At 46.4% G+C, this 24,546-nt stretch overlaps 1 protein-coding gene across 4 annotated transcripts in view; it reads left to right on the forward strand.

The window, feature by feature from the left end:
* Nucleotides 1-24,546, forward strand: part of PTPN2 (protein tyrosine phosphatase non-receptor type 2) — a 95,171-nt gene that overhangs the window by 15,310 nt on the left and 55,315 nt on the right. For all 4 annotated transcript variants that reach the window (XM_040994866.1, XM_040994864.1, XM_040994867.1 and 1 more), the window contains exon 2: nucleotides 17,594-17,684. In XM_040994866.1, coding sequence (XP_040850800.1) covers nucleotides 17,594-17,684 — 91 coding nt within the window. The remainder of the gene's footprint in view (nucleotides 1-17,593; nucleotides 17,685-24,546) is intronic.

Below are 24,546 nucleotides of genomic sequence, written 5' to 3' on the forward strand. Positions count from 1 at the left end.
CTTAGGATTCCTTGAAATTCCATAAGACTTTTTGAAAGAATCTTTTCCATTTTGGCAACATTTGCTATTGGAATTTTGTTAGGGATCGCCTTGAATCAGTGTATTACTTTGCATAGTGCTGCCATCTTAACAGTATGGAGCTTTCCGATCTTTGGACATGGGTTATCTTTCCATTTATTTAGGTTGTCTTTAATTTCTTTAAGGAGTGTTTTATACTCTTGAGTGTAGAGGTCCTCCATTTCTTTACATTTTATTACCAAGTATTTTATTCATCTTGATACTATCATAGCTCCCCCCCCCTTTTTTTTTTGATTGTTCATTGCTTACTGTATTAGAAGTACGCTGAGTTTTGTGTGTTGATTTTGTATTTTGCAGCCTTGCTGAGTTTACTAGCTCCAGCAGTTTTTTGGTGCATTCTTGGAGGTTTCTGTAAATTGTGCCATTTGCAAGTACAGAAAGATTGACACCTTCCTTTCCAATGAAGATGCCGGCTCCCCTTTAGTATTCTGCCTAGAACATTCCATACTGTGTTGGATGGATTTAGTCAGCTCTCCTTGTCTTACTAATTTTTTTCCTCAATAACTTTCTACTTTTATTAGGCTGTTGAGTTATGTATGTTCTCCCATAAGTTATAGAATTCTTCTGTATGTATTGGGTAACTGACACATGAATAATTGCCTAAATAATCTGTTCATTCTCTGCCTGTTTATCTTCATTTCCTAAATTTCTCTTTTGAGCCACAAGTCTGTGTTGCTTGTACTTGTTGGCACATAAGCTATTTATTATTTACTTTTTGTGACACGTACTTTCCCCACTTGCTTATGTGGCATACAGCTGCTCATTTTTTTTTAAATAAAATTTTATTTTGGATGATGTTTACATAGTTGACCAGGGTGGAAAGGGTCAATAATTAGGGTAAAGTGGGTGTGATCATTGTGTCCAAATTTTCTGTTTCTTCTTCCTGTTCCTGGGGGAAGGGAAGAGATAAGGGGAGGAGCATATTCAGCCTCCCATCGCCCCAGTGCCCGGGGAACCGCCACCCGCTCAGCTGCTCATTCTTTTGGTCCGTTCATACACTGTGCTCTTCTCCCTGAGGCAAAAATAAATCCTCATTCTGGGTTGCCTTCACGTGTGATCATGCTGTGCTTGTACTTATTGGATGGGCTTCGTGGTAATCCCAAGGAAAATTCTGAAGTCTGATTTTTTTTTTTAAGAAAAGGGAAGTTGTTAGACAAAATGGTACAATTAGCAGTAAAAAAAAAAAGACATTGAAGAAGGTGGTAGGAAATTTGGACAATCTCCATAACCCCAGTATTTCTTATTTTAAAGATTTTAGTTATTTTTATTGGAAAGGCAGTGGGACCGAGAGGAGAGACAGAGATCTTCATCTGCTGGTTTACTCCCCAAGTGGTTAATACTGCTGGAGCTGAGCCAGTCTGAAGCCAGGAGCCTCTTCCGGGTCTCCCACGCGGGTGCAGGGTCCCAAGCCTTGGGCCGTCCTCCACTGCTCTCCCAGGCCACGATCAGGGAGCTGGATGGGAAGAGGAACCTAAGCCTAGGGGATCCAAAGCCATAGGGGAGTCCAGTGCTTACCAGGCGAGGAGTTATCCAATTCAGGCATTGCGCTGGGCCCTGTCACCCTAGCATTCCGGGCCTGTAATCCTCTTCACTAGAAACTAAGTGGTAGCTATTGTGGTGTCCTAATTTATTACTGAAATAATGTGAAATGCCACTAAGAAAGTCGTAGAAGATGATCTGATGCTTGGGAAGGTCCCACTCACCTGTTGGAGACTCGGGATTTTGATGATGTAGCAGTGTAAGCATCCGTGCAGGTTTGGTCACAGACCTGATGTCAGTGATGTATGTGTTTATGCACTTTACACAGATGAAACAAATGTTAGACATCAGAAAATTAATCACCAGAGAATTAAACCCCATAACTTAGAGAATGTGAAATAGTATAAGAAATAGATAGAGGCTGTTCAGCCTAAGGGTTAAGGTGCTGGTGTGTGTCACAGCATTTAAGATACTGCCTGGGGTGCTGCATCGTGTCCTCAGCAGGAGCGCTGAGTCCAGCCTGATTCCCGCTTGCTGCTGCGTACGCTCCGGAAGCCACGCAGTGCTTGGGTCGATGCTCCCACCAAGGATACCTTCATGGAGTCCACAGCCCTGGGGTTCAGCCTGGCCCAGCCTCGGTCAGGGTGGCCGTCGGGCAGGTGAAGCAGCAGGACAAAGTTGCCTCTCCCCATCTCTGTCTCTTAAGATAAAAAACAAACAAACAGAGGAAATGGTTATGTAGCTTCCCAAAATGAGAAAATCAGGTTGGTCAAACAGAGGACAAGAATACTTCTTTCTTTGTTGTTGTTGTTTAATATTTATTTATTTTTATTATAAAGTCAGAGTTACAGAGAGAAGAAGAGTCAGAGAGGAAGATCTTCCATCCTCTGGTTCACTCTCCAAGTGGCCCCAAAGGCCAGAGCTGAGCTAAGCTGAAGCCGGGAGTCAGGAGCCAGGAGCTTCTTCCAGGTCTCCCACGTGGGTGCAGGGTTCCAGGGCTTTGGGCCGTCCTCGACTGTTTTCCCAGGCCACAAACAGTGAGCTGGATGGAAAGTGGAGCTCCTGGGATATGAACCTGCCCCCATATGGGATCCTGATGCATGCAAGGTGAGAACTTCAGCTGCTAGGCTACTGCGCCAGGCCCCAGAAGAGTTCTTAAAATTATAATACCTTATTTGAAAATCAGAATATGAAAAATGAGCCAGAAAGTTAGGACCAAGTAGCAGAGTGGATAGTACACGATATCAGATTAGCATAGGAAAAGTCTCTCAAAACTTAGAGAAAAAGTGTAAAGTGGATATTCTGAGACATCACTTAGAACACGTGAAGATGGAAATCCATGTGATAGAGTTCCTGCATGGAGCAGATGGGAGGGAAGTGACGCAGTAACCAGAGAGGCTTCTAGCTGGGCGCATCCTGGATCCTGAGGGCAAAGGGAGACACAGCTTACACGGGAGTAAACAAGCCCAAACCTGCCTGCGCCCTGTGAATTTCCTGGGTGTTTTGATTAAAGAAAAACCCTGCAAGACAGAAAGATCCTTTGGAAGGGAATGAAGCAGGTGGGCGTCAGACTAAATCCTCTGTGACAATGAAAACAGAAAAAGGCCAGTCAAGGGCTTAGGGAAGAACAGGTGCAGAAACTAGATTTAGGCAACGACGCCAGGCAAAACCTAAAGTTAACTGAGTAATTGTGACGATGCTTCTAAGCTTTACCACAGATATTAAGAAATATCTTGAATTAGTGGGGAAGTACAGGGAAAAAATTAACCCCAGTTCTTGATTATTGAAGGAGACAGGATTTACTAACATGGCTTTATTAATGTATTCTTTTAAATTAGGACATGCTTTTCAAAATGTAATACTAACCATGGTAATTTCTAATTTGACAGAGAAAGAGGAATGAAGAAAATTTGATTCATACAGTAGATAGCAGGGGGAAAAATGAGGCATCACTTAAAAAGCATTAATCTATAACCACTTTTATATGAAAGAAGCAGTCGGGGGCCCAGCAGTGTGGCCTAGTGGCTAAAGTCCTCGCCTTGAACGTGCTCGGATCCCATATGGGTGCCGGTTCTAATCCCAGCAGCTCCACTTCCCATCCAGCTCCCTGCTTGTGGCCCGGGAAAGCAGTTGAGGACGGCCCAAAGCCTTGGGACCCTGCACCCGCTTGGGAAACTTGGAAGAGGCTCCTGGCTCCTGGCTTTGGATTGGCTCAGCTCCAGCCATTGTGGTCACTTGGGGAGTGAATCATCGGATGGAAGATCTTCCTCTCTGTCTCTCCTCTTCTCTGTATTTCTGGCTTTGCAGTAAAAATAAATAAATCTTTTTTTTTTTTTTAACGAAACAGTTGATATTGCTAGTAGAAACTCCAGAAAATATATAATCGCATATCTAACCTTACAGAATTTGACCAAAGACTTTAAAAACAAGAGGGAAAATGTAAAAACCACATTTTATCCCAGTTAGAAAAGTTAAAAAAAAATGATGAGTCAAAGCTTTGAAGGGAAAGGGTGATGAAAACCGAAGGCATAACTAAATGAATTAGCGTCCCTTCTGCTCTCTCCACTTACTCGGCTCCAAATTTAATGTGTTATCGCTATATGTTATCTAGAAATTGAATATGAAACAGCATCCCAGAGTTAATTTAATTCTATCAGTGTAAGGGAATGTAGCGATGTCATTCATCCTGTTTGATTAAAGGAGAAGAATATACTCATATTGATATCAGTTAAAATAAAAAACTTTTAATACTTGCCAAACTACATCAGCAACTGGGGCTGGGGGACAGTCATTAATAACATCCTAGAGACCCCAGTGTGGGGACTTGTGTTCTGAGGGTGTTAACTGAATGGTTTTCCTAGTTCTGAGAAGTTGTTGGTTTTGGTGTTCCAGGGTTGAGAAATCTTTCTGAGGTCCACTGTGGCTGATCAGGTCCACCATAGTGCAGCCACGAACTCAGGAACGTGCTGGAATGACTGGCCAGGAGTTGTCCAACCTGTTCTGCTTTCCATGCTCTAATGAGGTGATTGATATTCCCTGCTGGCCTGGATGAGCTGGCTATCATGTCCCCCATATGCATCTGGGCATAGTGCCCACCACTAGGGCATCGGTAACTGAGGTGGCCCAGTCCTGATAGATGCACTCCAAAGTTGGCACACACATTGTGTTTTTCCCCTGTGGCAGGCGTTTGAATCCAGCAGTCTAGTCAAGGAGGCCCCCAAGAATCCTCGTCTGAGGTGACCTCAGAGCTGACTCTTGTATGCAGCTGCCAGTGTAGGGTCAGGTTTGGTCTGTCGTTTTACAGCTGACTGGTCAATTCCACCTTGACCCCGTGTCTCACAGCAGTCGATGGGTGCTGTGGCCTAGCCCAGCCAGCCTGCCACAGACCTAGTCCTCAAGCATACCAGTGGATATTGCAGCCTAATTGGAATAACCTGCAATAACCCTCACCAGACCTGCCCCCCAGTCCTAGTTTTTGCATGACTTGTCCCTAGCTGTAGTACTTGCCAGCTGGTGCTGTGATCTAGCCTGGCTGGGCTGTACCCATTCTGGCTCTTCATCTGGCTCTTCATCTGGCTGTACCCGTTCTGGGAGCCTATGCTAGTGTGGCCTGCCCTCCATCCCAGCTCTCATGCTCACCTGTGGAAGAAACAGCACAGCAAGGGAGTTCCCGAAATTGCCCTTCCAGGCCCACACCCAGCCATGGGTCTTGTGTGTGACCGTAGGTGCTGTGGCCCAGTCTGAGATGGTCCTCCCCTAGTCTCAACACTCACCAGTAGGTGGTATCTCCTAGGTTCCCTCCAGCCCACGCCTAGCCCTCATATGAACTTGTGGGTGTTATGGTCCAACCCTGCACCCTGTCCAGGCTCTCATTCATGCCAGTGTGTGCTGGAACTGACCCTGCCTGGCTCACCCCTATACCTGACTCACACATGTACCAATGTATGCTGCAACCTAGCCTGGTCTAGCTTCCTCCCAGCCCTGGCTCTTGCACACACCAGCAGGAGCTACAGCTCAGCAAGGGAGTTCCTTAAGTTCCTCTATCAGGCTCAACCCCAACAGATTTTGCACGTGCCTGCAGGTGCTGCTACCAGACTGACATGACTGGCTTCCAATCCTGGCACTCATTGGCGGGTGTTAACAGCCTAGGCCAGTTGGGCATGGCCCACACACTGTCCTGGTTCTCTTGCGTGCCATTGGGTACTGAGGCCTGGCCCAGCCTGGCCTACCCCCAGCATAAGACATGTCCTAGTAGGAGAGTTCCTGCTCCCAGCCCTGGATCTCACACAACTCAGTGGAGGTGGTGGCCTTGCCTGACTTGATCTGTTCTCAGTCCTGGTTCTTACATGTGCTGGTGGGGGCTGCAGCCTGGCCCTGCCTGGCCTTCTCCCAGCCCTAGCTCCTATGCGTGTCAGATGGGTTTCTGTCCGGTGAGTTCTGTGGTCCAGTCTGGCTTGGCCTGTCACCAATTTCAGCTCTCCATGACAAGCAGTGGTTGCTGCAGTCCCACAGGGATGTGTCCACAATTACCCTACAGACTCTGCCCCTCAGATCCAGTTCTCTCAGGTTCTGGTGGGTGCTATGGCCCAGCCTGATATGTTCCAACCCTACTCTGACACTTGTGGGCTGGTACTGAGGTGTAGCCCAGCCAGGAATGCCCCAGAGCCCCAGCTTTTGTGAGGGGTGGGTGATGCTGATATTTAGCTCAGTTCTCCCATATGGGCAGGTGCCTTGGCTTGACCCAGACGTGCTGTCTGATTTCTTCCCTCTAAAGTACTCTGTCTCAGCTACTTGCCTTCCTACCAGTGCAGGTAGGTCTGTGGAAGCTCCTGGAAGTCATTCCTTTCCTGGCAAACATGCCCTCAGCTGTTCCCACCCCAAGTACGTGCCAAGGCCCCTCCTGGGCAGTCTGCAGTCTCTTCTCCTTACCTGGAGGCCCAGTGTGGCATGTCCTGACCTGGAATTCCCCACCTTCCCCACTTACCTTTTTTTTTTTTTTAATTTATTTATTTATTGGAAAGTCAGATATAGAGAGAGGAAGAGAGACAGAGAGGAAGATCTTCCGTCCGATGATTCACTCCCCAAGTGAGCGCAACGGCCGATGCTATTCCGGTCCGAAGCCAGGAACCAGGAGCCTCTTCCGGGTCTCCCACACGGGTGCAGAGTCCCAAGGCTTTTGGGACTGCTTTCCCAGGCCACAAGCAGGGAGCTGGATGGGAAGTGGTGCCCATGTGGGATCCCGGTGCGTTCAAGGCGAGGACTTCAACTGCTAGGCCACGGCGCCGGGCCCTTTTTAAAAAAAGATTTATTTATTTACACTTATCTTTTAAAAAAAAATAGCAGTAACTGTGCTGGCATAGTTAAATTTGGCATTAACCAAGTGAATGCCCACCAGCTGCTGACTGCTTTTCTCCCAACAGTGTTAACACTTGCTGCCTAGGTACAGGCAACCTAGGTAGTTAGTTGCTTACTGCTGGGGCAGCCGGAAGTATTGCAGCAGCCCGAGTGTGCTAATAATGACAGTGGTCATTACAAACGATGCTGGGCTGGGTGGTGTCGTACGGCAGGCTAAGTCACTGCTTGTGACGCTGGCATTGCATATTGGAATATCAGCTCAAGTTCCTGCCGCCCTGCTTCTGATCCTCCCACCTACTGATGCGTCTGAGAATGCGGTGGAAGACGGCCCAAGTTCATAGGCCGCCGTCACCCTGTGGGAGGCAAGGGTGGAGTTCCTGGATCCTGGCTTCAGACTTGCCCTGACCTGGATGCTGTGGCCAATTGGAGACTGAGTGCCTCTCCCCTTGTCTCTGTTGTTCTGCTTTCAAATATATAAATAAATCTTTAAAAAGAACTGAAGGGGGAGGGGAGGCAGATGTTTGGTTTTAGCGGTTAAGATGCTGTTAGAAACCTGTGCTCTTCATTTCCACTCCCTGTTACTCTACAGGGGAGCAGTGGTGGCTCCCTCCAGCCCCTGCGGAAACCTGGATTGAGTTCCTTGCCCGGCTTTGCTCTTGGCTCCGTGTTGGCCATCCTAGTCATTTGGAGAACGAGCCAACTCTCCTGCTTGCTCTGCCTCTCAAGGAAAGAGGATGAGTAAAAGATGAAGGTGTATTGGTTGCATTTTTGTATTGTATCGTACTCATGATACACACACATATTCTAAAGATCTATTTATTTTTATTGGAAAGGCAGATTTATTGAGAGAAAAGGAGAAGCAGAGAGAAAGATCCTCTGTCTACTGGTTCACTCCCCAAGTGGTCCCAGTTGTTGAAGCTGAGTCGATCTGAAGCCAGGAGGCTGGAGCCTCTTCCAGGTCTCCCACGCGGGTGCAGAGTTCCGAGGTCTTGGGCCGTCCTCGACTGCTTTCCCAGGTCGCAAGCAGGGAGCTGGATGGGAAACAGGGCTGCTGGGATTAGGACCGGCACCCATATGGGATCCCAGTTTGTGCAAGGCGAGGACTTTAGCCACTAGGCTACCACAGAGGGCCCTATTGTCTTGTTTTTACATTTTATTTTAACTTTGTTATTTGAAAGTTAGAGAGAGCATGTGAGAATGAGCTTGCACCTTCTGATTTATTATCTAAATTTCTGTAACAGCTAGACTGGACCACGTCAAAGCCAGGAACCTGAAACTCAGGTCTCCTACATGGATTGCAGGGACCCAAATATTTGAACCATTGCCTGCTTCCCAGGGTAAATTTTTTTTTTTTTAGATTTATTTTATTTTTATTACAAAGTCAGATATACAGAGAGGAGGAGAGATGGAGGGGGAGTAGAGCTGCCAGGATTAGAACTGGCGACCATATGGGATCCCAGCGCATTCAGGGCGAGGACCTTAGCCGCATCATCAGCTCTCACTGGGCCCACCTGACGGACCCAGCCTCAACTGATTGTACACCAGTGGGTACTGCAGCCTGGTCTGAGGAGACCTGTGACATCAGTTCTTTGGGCCTCTCACAACCTACCCCTAGCCCTGACCCTTGCCTGCAAGGGTACATGCCACGGCCTACCCCGGGAAAGCCTGAGGTACTGGTTAATTGTTCTTCCCTGCCCAGCTCACACCTAGCCCTGGCTCTCATATGTGCTGCTGGGTGCAGTGACTTGATAGGGAGAAAGGGGGAGTTGTGGTGCCTGCCCCCTGTCCCACCCACCCCGGGTTCGGTTCCTGTAGTGCTAACAGGTACAGTGCCCTGTTCAGCCAGTCCCCAGCCCTGGCTCTCTTGAGTGCTGGTAGGTGCTGCTCTCTGGTCCAGGGAAGCCCAATCTTAACGTTCCTCTGGTCACACCTAGCCCTGGCTCTGGGAGGTCTGATGGGTGAAACAGCCTGTCTGGGGGAGACTCACTGCCCCAACATCTGGGCGCTCTTGCCTCACTGGTACTCGGCCGTGGCCCTGAAGTGTTACAGTGGCCATACCTGGAGAGGCCTGTGACACCAGCTCTCTGGTAACTCAGTCACCTGATGTGGGATACAGGCATCCTACACTTCTAGGTTAAATGTGTGCTCCATTGGTCTTTTATTTTAAGAGCTGAAGAGCCGCCATCCTCTGGTTCACTTCCCAGATGCCTGCAAGATGCTGAAATTGGAAGCCAGAAGCTCAATGCGGGTTTTGCATGTGGGTGACAGGCACGCGATCATTTGACCCATCACCCGCTGCCTCCTCAGGTGTGCCCTGGCGTGAAGCTGGAATTAGGACACAAAGCCAGGAATAAAACCCTGGACTAATAGAAGGTGCAGGTCTCTTTTACCACCAGGTCCAGTATGTCACAGTATGTTCTCTTTTGTCTGTGAAATTCATCCCTTTTGCTGCATGAAGCAGTAACATAATGTGGCTATAAGCTGTTCATGTTCATGCACATTTGGAGTTTTCCCCTTCAGGTTTTAGTGCTGTGAACAAATCTGTAAGCATGTGTCTTGTGTGGGTGAGCACATCTTTTTTTTTCTTTTCTTGGAAATAAATACCCAGACGTGTAATTGCTGGCTCGTAGGATAGACATGTTTAGTTTTAATACTGAGCATTGTTTATTTTTCTTTTTAAAATAAATGAGTCTTCTAGGGAGAAAAAATATACACTTATTAGAGCTTCCTGGATCAGTTTCAAAGGTCATTTCTAACTTGAGGGTTTCTTTTCCTTTTTACCCTAAGGATTCACTGAATGTCTTCTTTAAGAGAACTTTGTGATTTTGTGACCCCCATGAAAGAATTCTCTTTTTAAAAGGGTTTCTTTGTGCCTCATGCTTTCAAAGTCATGCTACAGTCAGAGGGAGGAGGTGACCACCTTTTTTTTTTTTTAAAGATTTATTTATTTATTTTTATTGCAAAGTTAGATATACAGAGAGGAGAGACAGAGAGGAAGATCATCCATCCGATGATTCACTTCCCAAGTGAGCGCAATGGCTGGAGCTGAGCCAATCTGAAGCCAGGAGGCTAGAACCTCTTCCGGGTCTCCCACGCGGGTGCAGGGTCCCAAGGCTTTGGGCCGTCCTCGACTGCTTTCCCAGGCCACAAGCAGGGAGCTGGATGGGAAGTAGAGCTGCCGGGATTAGAACTGACGCCCATATGGGATCCCGGGCGTTCAAAGCAAGGACTTTAGCTGCTAGGCCACACTGCCGGGCCCCCACCTTTTTTTTTTTTTTCTTATTTATTTATTTTTATTTGATAGGCAGAGCAAGAGGGAGACACAAATAAATCTTGCATCTGCCAGTTCACTTTCAGATGGCTGCAATGGCAGGGGCCAGGCAAGATGGAGCTGGGAGCCAGGAACTTCTTACTATTCTCCCACATGCAGGACCCAAGCTGTTGGGCCACTGTTGGCCGCATTCCCAGGTGCTAGCAAGGAGCCAGATCCGAAGCAGAGCAGCCAGGGCTTGAACCAGTGTCCTGTGAGATACTGGCACCGCAGGTGGCAACTTTACTCACTGTGCCACAGTGCTGGCCTGAATTTCAGTGGCTTATTGCTGCTCCACTTCCCATCCAGCTCCCTGCTTGTAGACTGGGAAAGCAGTAGAGAATGGCCTAAAGTCTTGGGACCCTGCACCTGTGTGGGAGACATGAAGGAAGACCCTGGCTCGTGGCTTCGGATCAGCTCAGCTCTGGCCTTTGGGGCGCTTGGGGAGTGAACCAGTGGCTGGAAGATCTTTTTGTCTCCTTCTCTCTCCTTCGTAAATCTGTCTGATAAAAAAAAAGATCTTTGAAAGATCTTTGAAAAAAAAAGATCTTTGAAAGATCTTTGAAAAAAAAAATGTTCACAATGTAAAGTTAGAATTTTTTGCTTGAAGATAAGCTATAAGGACTTTAGTTGAGATGAATCATTTTGTAGTATTATGAAAATTGGACTTTTTTGGAAAATGAGGTGGTAGGCAGTATTACTGTAGGTGATTCATATATGTATATAAACTTTAAATATAGTTTAGGAGAGGAATGATTTTTCTACCAAGTAGCATTTAATGGTCGTTTTATTTACCAGTTTTTCCATTTAAATCATATTTTATACTTCAAAGGGCCATGTGAATTTATATATATATATATATTATATATATATATATATTTAAGATTTATTTTATTTTTATTGGAAAGGCGGATATACAGAGAGGAGAGACAGAGAGGAAGATCTTCCGTCCGATGATTCACTCCCCAGGTGACCGCAACGGCCAATGCTATGCCGATCCGAAGCCAGGAGCCTCTTCCGGGTCTCCCACGCGGGTACAGGGTCCCAAAGCTTTGGGCCATCCTTGACTGCTTTCCCGGGCCACAGGCAGGGAGCTGGATGGGAAGTGGGGCTGCCAGGATTAGAACCGGCGCCCATATGGGATCCCGGGGCGTGCAAGGCGAGGACTTTAGCCACTGCGCCACCGCGCCAGGCCCTTATATATATGTATATTTAATGGTGGCCTGAAACTCAGTTGGGGTTATTCAACAACTTTTTCTGTGTCATTATACATTTAGGTTGTTTCTAGCTTCCCTACATTGTAAGTAAGTGTTTGTCAAAGATACATTGTTTCTGTATCACCTGTTAAATTGATATTTAAAATTGTATCATCTGAAAGGCAGATGGAGAGGTTTTCCATCTGCTGATGTGCTCTCTAGGTGCCAGGGGTAGCAGAGGCTGGGCCAAGAGGAAAGCAGGAGGTAGACACTGCCTGGGCCTCTGAGGAATGCAGTGGGAACCCAGCTGCTTGAGCGTCCGTCCTCTTTGCTGCCTCCGCAGTGGGCGTTCCGAGGAAGCTGGAAGCAGTGTGCTCTGGTACAGGACACTGGCGTCCCAGTGACATCTCAGGGTAGGACGTTCACCCCAGAGCATCATGGACATTAAGGAAGAATCTATACCCTCATGACTGTCCACACGTGCCAGTACCCAGGCATGAGGAACCGCCCCCTCGTATCAACCCAGAGTCTCCGTGTACATATTCCGAGGGTTCTGTCCAAGTGGTTTGGGTCATGAGTGGATTCCCCCTTTGTCTCCTCTTCCCCCAGGAACAAGAAGAAGAAATAGCAAATTTGGAAGCAATGACTTCACCCAGTTCTCCCTAAATCTCATACCTTCCCACCCTGATTAACCATGTAATCATTATTAAAAAATAAAATATATAAAGAAAAATGTTTTTAAAAATTAAAAAAGGAAAATGTACTAGTAATTCAGTTATTCCTTGCCTTTTTATTTGAAAGGCACAGTTAGGGAAGGAGAGACAGAGATCTAATCCCCAAATGGCTGCAGTGGCAGAGTTTAGTCGATCAGAAGCCAGGAGCCTCCTCTGGGTCTCCCACGTGGGTGTAGGGCCCCAAAGATGTGAGCCATCCTCTGCTGCTCTTCCAGTCTGTAAGCTGGGAGCTGGGTCCAAAGTGGAGCAGGTGAAACTTGGCCCAGTGCGCTTATAGGCTGTTAATGCTACAGGTAAGAAACAGCCTACTGGACTGTAGTGTACTTAAAATTATTTTTGTCTTGAGTATTCCTGAGAAGGCCTCGTTGATGTCAGGTATGGTCATTGTTGAGATTTGATTATGCCGTATTAGTTAGAGACATAGGAAAGAGGATCTAACTGGTCCACGTAACGAGCAGGTTTACATTTCTTGTGTGATGAGAAATCCGGAGATCTGAGTTCTGGGCTGTTACTGTGGCTCCATGGTTTTCGCTTAAGCTTCCTTGGAATGGCTCCTAGCTATGCCCATTCCTGTACCCCTTCCTAAAGTGAGGACAAGACTTGTACAGCCAGCCTAGGGACTCGGCATAGTGCTTCTGCAGGCTGCGTCACGGGGCTGTTAGCCCTAAGGAGGCTGGGAAATGGAGACGTTGAGCTCCGTGCATAGGTGGCTGCAGTGCCTCTCTGATGCTTCTCATGGCCTGGAGGGCTCTGGCCTTCCTAAAGGAAGGTGTGCAGAACATACCTTCTGCAAAGCCTACAGTGGTAACGGAGGTTTGGGAGTGTTGGGTTCACTACAAGAGTTCCTTTTATTGTTTGCCCTCAAAAGGCAATTTATGTGTATGAGGAGTGTACTTCTTCATCTGAAGTCTTGACTGTTGCATTGCGTTTCTCGTCTGAGCCTTTTTGTGGTATATTCAGTGTGTTTGAATGCGCAAAAATGGGAGTTGGCTATTGCCTGATGGGCTTAGCTGTGGCCGTGTGTGTGTGTGTGTGTGTGTGTGTGTGTGTGTGTGTGTGTGTGTGTAACAGGAGTGAAGGAAGGCTGGTCAGTGGAGGGAGGCCTGCCTTCTCTCCTATGGGGTTTTAAGCATTCTCCCTCCTCCCCTAAGCCAGCGCCTTTGCAGCATGCTACAGCCACAAGCAGGGTGTGTTTTTGTTGTTGTTTATTTGGTCCGTATGATTTCTTTTGTTTGCTCCATTCGTAGATGGATTATTTGTGTTCGTTAAGTTCAACTGCAACAAAACTATAGAAATTAGACTAAATAATCTAGAAAATATTTTCTACATCATTCTGTGGATTTTCGAATTTTTAAACTAAAAATATTACAGAATAAGCAAATATTGTGTGATTTAACAAAACAAACTTCCTGGGAAGGGGTGTAAAGAACACAGAATGTTTTATAAAAAATATAAGTGGATCGTTAACATATTTGGAGACCTCTGCGAGTTATATTAATTAGTGCTTATTTTATTTCTTGAATCTAATGTCTGCCATAATATTAGGCATTTTTCTCCCCATTTCAAATGATTTGTCACGAACTTAACGAGCGGATTTTCTTGAATACGCTTCCAAGAAGGCAATCACACTGCTTCACTCTCCTGCTCCCTCCCCTTGGCTGCTGTGGCCACTGGAGAGAGCGCCCGTGGATGGAGGGTCTCTCTCTCCTTCTCCCTGTCTCCCCTCCTTATAATTCTTTCAAATGTAAAACTGAAAGGAAAAAGGAAATTGAGTTCAGATTGGAAATTCGTGTATTTTGTTCTGTCAGTAAGAACATGGGGTAATAAAAACTTGTAAAATGTGAGGGATTGTCAGGAAGTATATATTATTGAAAACGCTATGAGCGGATTTCAAAATATTTTTATTTTTTATCGGAAAGTTAGATTTACTTTATTGGAAAGTCTTGTTGATTCACTCCTCAAGTGGCCACAGTGGCTGGGTCTGAGCCAGTGAAGCCAGGAGCCAGGAGCCTCTTCTAGGCCTCCCACGCGGGTGCAGGGTCCCAAGGCTTTGGGCCGTCCTGGACTGCTTTGCCAGGCCACAAGCAGGGAGCTGGATGGGAAACAGATCCCAGCATTGTGTAAGGCGAGGGACTTTAGCTGCTAGGCTACCATGTAGGGTCCTGTTTTTGTTGTTGTGCTGTTGTTTTATTTTTCGTTTACTATCTTATTTTTTATTAGGAATTCAGAGATTTACAGAGAGGAGGAGAGACAGAGAGAAAGATCTTCTTTCCACTGATTCATGCCCCAAATGACTGCAATGGCTGGAGCTGAGCCGATGTGAAGCCAGGAGCCAGGAGATTCTTCTGGGTCTCCCAGGACTTAAATATATTTTGTAACAAAAATAAAATTACCTTTTAATATTATTTTTCGTGAGATTTTAAAAAAAAATATTTACAGGGCCCGGCGCGGTGGCGCAAGTGGTTAAACGTCCTCGCCTTGCACGCCCGGGATCCCATATGGGCGCCGGTTCTAATCCCGGCAGCTCCACTTCCCTTCCAGCTCCCTGCCTGTGGCCCGGGAAAGCAGTCGAGGACGGCCCAAAGCTTTGGGACCCTGCACCCGCGTGGGAGACCCGGAAGAGGCTCCTGGCTTCGGATTGGCATAGTATCGGCCCGTTGCGCTCACTTGGGGAGTGAATCATCGGACAGAAGATCTTCCTCTCTGTCTCTCCTCTCTGTATATCCGCCTTTCCAATGAAAAAATAATAAAAAATAAATCTTTAAAAAAAAATTTAAAAAAAAATTTACAATTATCAAAACAACCAAAAGAAAATAGGAACAAAAACAGACAGAAATAATGAAATATAAAATGATAAAAGATTTTGACAAAATCAACTGCTTTTTTAAAAAAATATTTATTTACTTTTATTGGAAAAGCAGATTTTAGCGAAAGGAGAGACAATGAGAAATCTCCCGTCTTCTACTTTACTCCCCAAATGGCCTCAACAGCTAGAGCTGAACCAATCAGAATCTAGGAACCAGCAGCCTCTTCTGGGTCTTCCACGCGGGTGCAGGGTCCCAAGGACTTGACCGTCCTCCACTGTTTTCCCAGGCCACAAGCAGGGAGCTGGATGGGAAGTGGAGCTGCCGAGGCTCTAACAAGAGCTCCTGAGGGATGCTGGTGCTGCAGCCAGAGGCTTAGCCATCACAGCTCAGTGCAGGGCTCAGCAGCTGCTTCTGAGAAGACTAACACAAGAAAGATTTGAAAATATGAAAAACTAGGGGCCCGGCACCTTGGCCTAGTGGCTAAAGTTCTCGCCTTGAACACGCCGGGATCCCATATGGGCACTGGTTCTAATCCCAGCAGTTCCTCTTCCCAAAGCCTTGGGATCCTGTACCCACGTGGGAGACCTGGAAAGAGGTTCCTGGCTCCTGGCTTCGGATCGGCGCAGCACCGGCCATTGCAGCTACTTGGGGAGTGAATCATCAGATGGAAGATCTTCCTCTCTGTCTCTCCTCTTCTATGTATATCTGCCTTTACAATAAAAATAAATAAATCTTTTTAAAAAAAACATGAAAAACTAAAACCCAAATTGTGTGTTTTGGTTTTATGTTACAATTCTGGCTTTAAGGCATCGTATTTATACCACCCCCAAATTTAAAACTTATTTTTAATAATTATTTATTTTACTTCAAAGAGTTACAAAGGGAAAGCAGAAACAGAAGGGATGGCGGGAAGAAAGGAAAGAAAAATAGAGAGGGAGAGAGAGAGAGAGAGAGAGAGAGAGAGAAGGAAAGAAACAGAATACCTTCCATCTGCTGGTTTGCTGCCCGTGGCCTCAGCAGCCGTCTGAGCCAGGTCACAGCCAGGAGCTTGCAGCTTCTTCCGGCTCTCTAACATTGGAGGCAGGGTTGAACAGTCGGGCCGACTTGTACGCTTTCCTAGGCCAGAAGCAGGGAGCAGGATTGGAAATTGAGTAGCAAGGATATGAAATAGGAACTGGCATTGCATGGTGCGGTTTCACTTGCTATGCTGTAACATCAGCCCTACTTACAAATTAAACACACACACACACACACACACACACACATTTTATCTGACACACAGACACACACACACACACACACACACAGAGGCAGACAGAGCGTGCCTGTCTGCTGATCTATTCCCTGAATGTCCTGGGTGTCGGAGACTGCTGGAGCCAGGACTGGGAGCGCGGGCCAGGTCTCAGGGGAGGCAGAGACTCAGCCACCGGAACCTGCGGCCTCCCAGGAGCTGCTTTAGCAGGGAGCTGGAATCACGATTAGAGCTGAAACTCGAACCAGACGCTCCAAAGTGGGATGCAGCTCTTGCATCCGCTTCTAGTGCCTGCCTCTGCGTCCTAACTTTTAAAATGTTTTTTTTTTTTTTTTCATATGGTACCATGGTCAGAAACTCAGTTTTTACTGATAAAGCATATTTTTAAAACTTGGTACTTATTGCTACTTAAATTCTTAGAATACGCTTCATTTAGAAGAGAAAATCTAGGGACCGGTGTGGTAGACTAGTGGCTAAATTCCTTGCCTTGCCTGCATCGGGATCCCATATGGGTGCCGATTTGTATCCCAGCTGTTCCACCTCCCATCCAGCTCCCTGCTTGTGGCCTGGGAAAGCAGCTGAGGACGGCCCAAAGCCTTGGGAACCCTGCACCTGCATGGGAGACCAGGAAGAAGCTCCTGACTTTGGATCAGCTCAGCTCTGGCCACGGCAGTCACTTGGGGAGTGAGCCAACAGAAGGAAGATACTTCTGTCTCCTTCTCTCTCTAAGTCTGCCTTTTCAAGAAAAGTAAATCTTTAGAAAAAAAGAGACAGGCGAATGATGCCAGGTGCTTGGTTGGTTAGTTTGGTTGCTTACGAAGGGCGTTCGTAGAGATTTCCTGTCACTCTGGAGTATGGAGAAGCTTCCAGACCTTAAAACAAGCCTCAAACTGCCACCTTCTGCTGCTGTTATGGTTTCAGAAATAGGTTTTGCTTTCAAAGTATAGTAACAGTTATGTGGTATGAAGGGAAAGAAACAAGGAAGAATTTTAAGGTAGAAACTCTAAAACTGGGGCGAGATGAAAGCTTTAGTTAGAATTTGAGTGTGACGTGACTACCTTTAGTGTCTCCATTGCATTCTGCTACATAAAATATTGCATGTTTGCTTATAGGTGTTGGAAAGAGCCTATCAATAGTAAATGAACAGATCATACCCACAGATTTTGATGTCAGAAGGTCCTTGCTTGGGCCAGGGGCTGCCACCTGTTAGTCCCATCTAGCACCTCCCGTGCAAAAGGTCGAGTGATTTCCATCGCTGTGAAGGCTCAGCGAGGCAGTGTGGACCCTGTGATGAGTTTTGTGGAGTACTGAGGTGTTTGTGTGATTGTTATACTCTGGCAAGTTAAGTGAGCAATATTAAAATGTATTTTTATTATTTTAAGGAAATTCGAAATGAGTCCCATGACTATCCTCATAGAGTGGCCAAGTTTCCCGAAAACAGAAATCGGAACAGATACAGAGATGTGAGCCCATGTAAGTACTGGTGAGCGCGTGTGCACGGGTGCGTCTGTGTCCTGGTTCCAAGGGTGCAGGGCACAGTGAGGAGGGCTGAGAGTCAGGCTTGTTAAGTAACGTAGTTTTGTTTGTCTGTAGAATCTTAAAATGAATTTTCAAAGCATGGCAGAAGGGAAAAATTATTCTTAGGAAACTTTTATTTTTTTATTTTTCAAATTTTCCAGCAATAGTAGAGAAGAAAGTTATAGCCCATTGTTATTTTATCTGTCATATTTAACCGCCTTTATTTTGGTTATTGCCTTCCACCCTGCTTTTTCTTTTCTCTGTAATGTGTACTTTTTCTCCTTGGAATTGTAATCATATACGAGCATTTACATATGTTCTATGTATATTACTTGTCATAGTCCTTCATCGTTAGAAATGCTTAAAGACTTACTGATGTAATTTGATTCCCTGCTACCTATTGACGCAACAATAGTGCGGGCTAATTCTAGCAGACATAAAACATAAAAGATTTAAGGGAAAGAAAACCTCATGATTTAAAAGCAAGTAACTTTTGGGTTTATATTCTTTTCTTTCTTTTATTTTTAAAAATTTATTTATTTATTTATTTATTGGAAAGTCAGATATACAGAGAGGACGAGGGACAGAGAGGAAGATCTTGCATTTGCTGATTCATTCCTCAAGTGGCTGCAACAGCCAGAGCTGAACTGACCTGAAGCCAGGAGCCAGGAGCTTCTTCTGGGTTTTTCACGTGGGTGTAGAGTCCCAGGGCTTTGGGCTGTCCTCGATTGCTTTCCCAGACCACAAGCAGGGAGCTGGATGGGAAGTGGGGTTGCTGGGATTAGAACTGGTGGCCCATATGGGATCCTGGCACAAGCAAAGCGAGGACTGTAACCACTGTGCTACTGCACTAGGCCCCGTTCTTTTCATTTTAAAAGATTCATCTATCTGAAGGGCAGAAGGCCAGAGCTAGATCGCTTATCTACTAGTTCACTCCTGAAATGCCCACAGCCAGCGGAGAGGGCTGAGCTGGAGTAACCCAGAGCCCGGCGCTCAGTTCAGGTCTCCCTGGGGTGGCAAGTCCCCAGGTACCTCAGCCTTCATCTGCTTCCCTGGGTGAGCATCAGCAGGGTCCTGAAGTGAGATGTGGAGATGGGAACTGAGCTCAGGCACTCTGACACGGCATGTGGCCATGGCAGGGGGGTGGGGGCGTTTTCATTGCTAGGCCTAGCATCTACCGAGGGATTTATATTCTTCTGGTATTTTTTTCTGAGAAAAAAAATCAGTCAATATACATACATATACATATGCACACATATGTCTCCATGCTTTGCAATTCAGTATTAGTACATCACTACTAATTTGTAGCTCTTAGCAATACATGGGAAACATTTTTTTATCTTAAATGCTTTTAGAGTCTTTGGCAGTGGTTTTGGGTATTACTTTTTTTGTTTTTTAAGATTTATTTCTTATTGGAAAGGCAGATATACAGGGAGGAGGAGAGACAGAGAGGAAGATCTTCCCTCCAATGATTCAGTCCCCAAGTGCAACAGCTGTAGCTGAGCCAATCTGAAGCCAGGAGCCAGGAGCCTCTTTCAGGTCTCCCATATGAGTGCAGGTTCCCAAGACTTTGAGCCATCCTCGACTGCTTTCCCAGGCCAGAAGCAGGGAGCTGGATGGGAAGCTGGAGCTGCCAGGATTAGAACTGGTACCCATATGGGATCCCGGCGTGTTCAAGGCGAGGACTTTAACTGCTATGCTAATGCACTGGGTCCCTTGGATGTTACTTTATTCCTTTTTTTTTTTTTTTACATAATGGTTATCTATGTTTTGACATTTCGATTGTACTACAGAGTTTTGTAAGCAGTTATAATACTGGGGTTTGGAATGTGCTCATCGTAACGCAGTTCTGTTGTGTGTTCTGGATGATACAAGTCATTTCAGCCATAGCTGGGCTCCAGTTCCAGTCCAGTATGGTTCCCCATGTTTGGTTTCAGTGGCTTAACATACTTTCTGTTTAATACTGCTTATTACTAGGGAATTTACAGTAGAAACCAAATTGATCACCTTCAGCCTTCTGCTTGTTTCTAGTCTTCCTCCAGTTGACCAGGACATGGTGATGGTGCCGAGGTCTCCTGGACGGGCTCAGTAAATCATACAAGAGCGTAGACTGCACAACTTTTATACATTGCATTGCTGGACTACAGATGTTTAAAGTCTGAATATATCACTAAAAGTCCATTCTCTTAATCCAGTGTTAACAGTGTGTTTCTTTATGTTGACCAACTACATTTACATGATGGCTGTATTGGCTGATATTCAAATTAAATGAGAAGCGTTCTCTTCAAGTATTTCAGGTTAGGGCTGGCATTGTGGCATCTATGACACCTGCATTTTATATCAGTGCCAGTTTTGAGTCCCAGCTAGCTGCTCTACTTCCAATCCAGCTTCCTGCTAATGCTCGTGGGAAAGTAGTAAAAGGTGGCTTATGTGCTTGCACCCAGCCACTCACATGGGAAAGCCAGATGAGGTTCTAGGATCTCGGCTTAGTCCTGGTCCAGCCCTCCTGGCTATTGTAGCTATTTGGGGAGTGAACCATTTTTCTTTTTGTCTGTCTTAATCTCTCTGTAACTCTGCCTTCCAAAGAAATAGATAGGTAAATAAATCCTTAAAAGTTTTTTCGTATTTATTATATGTTACTTATTTTGTTTCCTGTAGATACTCTTTTCCCTTACCAGTTAGAAGTGCTAATAAAGTGAGACTGGCACCAAAGTGCAGTAGCCTAAGCGCCCATCTCTGGTACTGGCATCCCATATGGGCGCTGGTTGGAGTCCCAGCTGCTCTGCTTCTGATTTTCCTCCCTGCCTGTGGCCTGAAGAGCAGAGGATGGCTCAAGTCCGTGGAACCCTGCTCTCCTGTGGGAGACTGAGAGGAAACTCCTGGCTTCAGAGTGGCCCAGCTCCAGCCACTGTGGCCCTTTGGGGCATGAACCAGTCGGCTAAAGGTCTTTGTCTTTCCTTCCAACTCTGCCTTTCAGAGAAAAATAAGATAAATCTTTTTTTTTGTTAATTCAAAATTTTCAACATTGTGTATGTACTTGAGAGGGATGTGAATCCATGTGGGCTTTGAATACAGTGGCGAGAGTCTGAAGTGTGGAAGAAGGTGGGTAAGATCATTTTGTTTTTCTCCAGTGTCTCAGGAGAGGGAAAGGGTTGAGGAGGACAGGGAACGGTGCTTTGGTGACACCTTCGAGACCCCGATGGGGCGGAGTATTCCCAGGATGCTACAGGAGTGGTTTTGATAGTTCTGAGTTGTCAGCTTCATTGCACCAGGTTGATAAAATCTTTCCAGGCTCTGTTGATTGACCATGCACAGGCCCAGAAACACGCTGCAAAGCTTGGCCAACTGGTCGTGCTTTCTGTCCTCTGGTGAGGCACTTGATGTCCACTGCTGGTCTGGATGAGTTGACTGTTAAGTGCCCCATGTGCATCTGGGCATGTTGGCCACTGCTTGGGCATCAGCAGCTGAGGAGGCCCAGTCCTGGTACGTGCACTCCAAGGTTGGATCACATTTCTGTGGTTTTACCTGAAGTCCAATCATCCAGTTGGGGCGTCACCCAGGAAACCTCATCTGGGGTGACCTCAGATTTGGCCTTTGTGAGCACCAGTTAGTGCCAGATCAGGTTTGGTCTGTCTTACGTATCAGCCAGCCCACATCCTGATGGATGCAGCTGCCTGGTACATAAGGAAATATCCCCAGCTTCATCTCCCACGCGCACGAGTAGATGCTGTGGGCCCCAGGTGAACTGCTGGATGCTGCACCCCAACCCAGCCCAGACTCTGCCTGGCTATTGGGTGTGCCAGTGGAGGCGCAGACCCGACTCAAACACATGCCAGTGTGTGCTACAGCCTTGTCTGGCATGTCTGAAGATCTGGCTGTCACATTTACCAGCAGTCTAGTAGGCGAGTACCCCAAGTTCCCCTACCAGCCCCACTTTCAGCCCTGGATCTTGTGCATGTCAGCACGTACGGTGGCCCAGCCTGGCTTGGCCCACCCCGGTCTCGGCTCTTGGTGGGTGCTGTAACTGGGGGCAGACTGACCCCAATCCAGCTCTCACTGGTGAGTACTGTAGCCCGGCCCAGCCTGGCATATCCAAATCCCTCCTCCTGGCTTAAAAAAAAAAAGTTAGTAAGGAAAAGTAGCCAGAGAAGAAGTGCTATGCTTTTTTTCAGTTAGAACATTTGAAGGTGTGACAAGCTTCCTCTGAAACATGTGGTTCCCCCTTGGAGCACTTCTCCTGGGCTGCTTTCAGGGCTGTGAGCAGTAATTCTGACATCCGGATGTTGTCTCACCCTCTCCAGTTTTCTGGTGAAATCATGTGGCTGTAGGAACATTCTTCTGGTGTTAACATGGATTTTAAAGAGAGTGTTTGCCAGTTGCATTCCTTGTTTGGTTTTTTAAAACCCTGGATAAAAATTCTTTGTATTTTGGTTTTTGTGGACTTGATTCCTGTAGAGTTGCATGTAGTTTAAGACATAGAAGAGGGGCTAGCATTTGTTGTAACAGGTTAAGCTGCCACCTGCAATGTTAGCATCCCCTATGGGTGCCAGTTTGAATCCCAGCTGCCGCACTTCTGATTCAGCTCCCTGGTAACACACCTGGGAAGCAGCTGGGATAGGCCAAGTCCTTGAGCCCCTCTACCCATGTGGGAGACCTAGATGAAGCTCCTGGGTTTGATCTGGTCCAGCCCTGCCTGCTGTGGCCATTTGGGGACTAAGCCAGGTGAATTCTTTTCCATCTCTCCCCCCCTCACTATAATTCTGCCTTTAAAATATATGAAGCAATATTAGAAAAACAAAACCAAACAAAACCAGATGTAGAGGGTCAGTGTTTTATTTCCAGTGGGTTAAGCTACCACTCACAATGCTGGAATCCCATATCAGAGTGTCAGTTTGAGTACTGACTGCTCCGGTTCTCATCTCGCTCTCGCCCTGAGAAGGCCACGGAAGATGGCCCAGATGTTTGGGCCCCTGCATTCATGTGGGAGACCTGGATGGAGTTCTGGCTGCTGGCTTTATCCTAGCTGAGCCGTGGCTGCTTGTGGCTATTTGGGGGGTGAACCAGCAGAAGAAAGATTCTCTTTCCCTCCCTCCCTCCCTTCCCTCCCCTCCACCTTTCTGTCTGTCTCTCTCTTGCTGGAGAACACAGGGATCCAGTCGAGCTTTCGCCCAGTTCGCCTCCATGGCATTGCCTTATGTAACTACAGTGAAATGTCACAGCGGGGACATTGACACTGCTGTATTCCTTCTAGCCATCCTGTCTTCCGTGTACTTGAGTGTGAATGTGTTTAGTTATTCTTAAATGTTTATATATTTATTTATTCTTAAATGTTTGTATATGTATTCATTCTTAAATGTTGATGTATTTATTTAAAAGGCAGAGCGCATAGAAAGGGGGGATAGGCAGTGGAATCTTCCATCTGCTGGTTGAATTCCCAGATCCAAAGGCCAGCGCTGGGTCTGGCTGAAGCCAGGAACTCCCGCATGGATAGGAGGGAATCAAACACTTTGACCGTCTTCTGCTGCCTTTCCCACACTGCTTGTGGAAAGCAGATCAGCAGTACATCAGCCAGGCCAGCACAGGCACCAGTGCCCGTAGGGGATGCTGCTATTCCAAGGAACAGCTCTCCACATTATGCCACAAAGCTGGCCTCTGTGCAATTAAAAATATATATATATGATATATATATATAATTTATTTTAAAATGGAATTATAGAAAAGAAAGAGATCGTCCGTTCTCTAGCTTACTTCCTAAATGTCTGCAGGAACTTCATCCGAGTTTCCAAAGTACTTGAGCCAGTTTCTGCTGGTTTCTCAAGCACATTAGCAAGGAGCTGGATTGAAAGTAGAGCAACTAGGACAGAAAATTGGAAACCATATAGACTGCTGTATTGTGGGCTGTACCACATTATTCCTACTAATTAATAAAACGCCAATTCCAGTTCTTTATAATTATATCGTATCACAACTGACTACTACTCTTCTGTGGCCACAGCCACTGTACTTCTGTTCTCCATCCTAAACCTTGCTGTTGCCTTTAATTTTTACTATTTTTAAAAAGCTTTATTTAAAAGTAATTTGGAAGACAGACTTGGAGAAGGAGTCAGAGCGCTAGCACTTCCATGCATTGGTTCACTCCCTGGATGGCCACAACGGCCAGGGCAGGCTGCGGAGAGCAAGGAGCTTATTCCGAGTCTGCCGTTGGGTGCTTGGCGACAAGCCCTTGGACCATTCTCTGCTGTTTTACCAGGCCCGTTAGCAGGGAGGTGCACTAGCTGGGACTGAATCGTTGCCCATGGAATGCTGATATCCAAGGCAGAGCTTTACCCACAAAGCTGACCTCAAGTTTTACATTTTTGTTCTAATTATCATTATTGGGTATGATAAGCTATGTATAGGTTCCAGTCTCCTGCCTCCTCCCCCCTTTGTTTTTCATGGAACCCATGGCTAGGAGCAGGTCTTTTTATTTGAAAGGTAGATTTACAGAAAGATGGAGAGAGAGAATAGAAATCAGTTTCTTCTGTCCGCTGATTCACTCCCCAGAGGGCTAGCCAAGTGGCCAGAGCTGAACTAAATTGAAGCCTGGAGCCAGGAGCCTCTTCTGGGTCTACCACATAGGTGCAGGTGAAGGACTTGAGCCATCCACCATTGCCTTCCCAGTCCATAAGCAGGGAACTGTGTGGGAAATGGAGCACCCGGGATTTGAACTGGCGCCCATATGGGGATGCCAGTGCTGCAGGTGGAGGATTAGATTATTGAGCCACTGTTGTTGCCTCCCTCAAACCAACCCCCCCCCACTTTTTTCCCCCAAAGATTT

This window comes from Ochotona curzoniae, unplaced genomic scaffold, assembly GCF_017591425.1.
Source record: "Ochotona curzoniae isolate NIBS_2020 unplaced genomic scaffold, NIBS_Ocur_1.0 contig_908, whole genome shotgun sequence".
NCBI classification, from domain to species: domain Eukaryota; kingdom Metazoa; phylum Chordata; class Mammalia; order Lagomorpha; family Ochotonidae; genus Ochotona; species Ochotona curzoniae.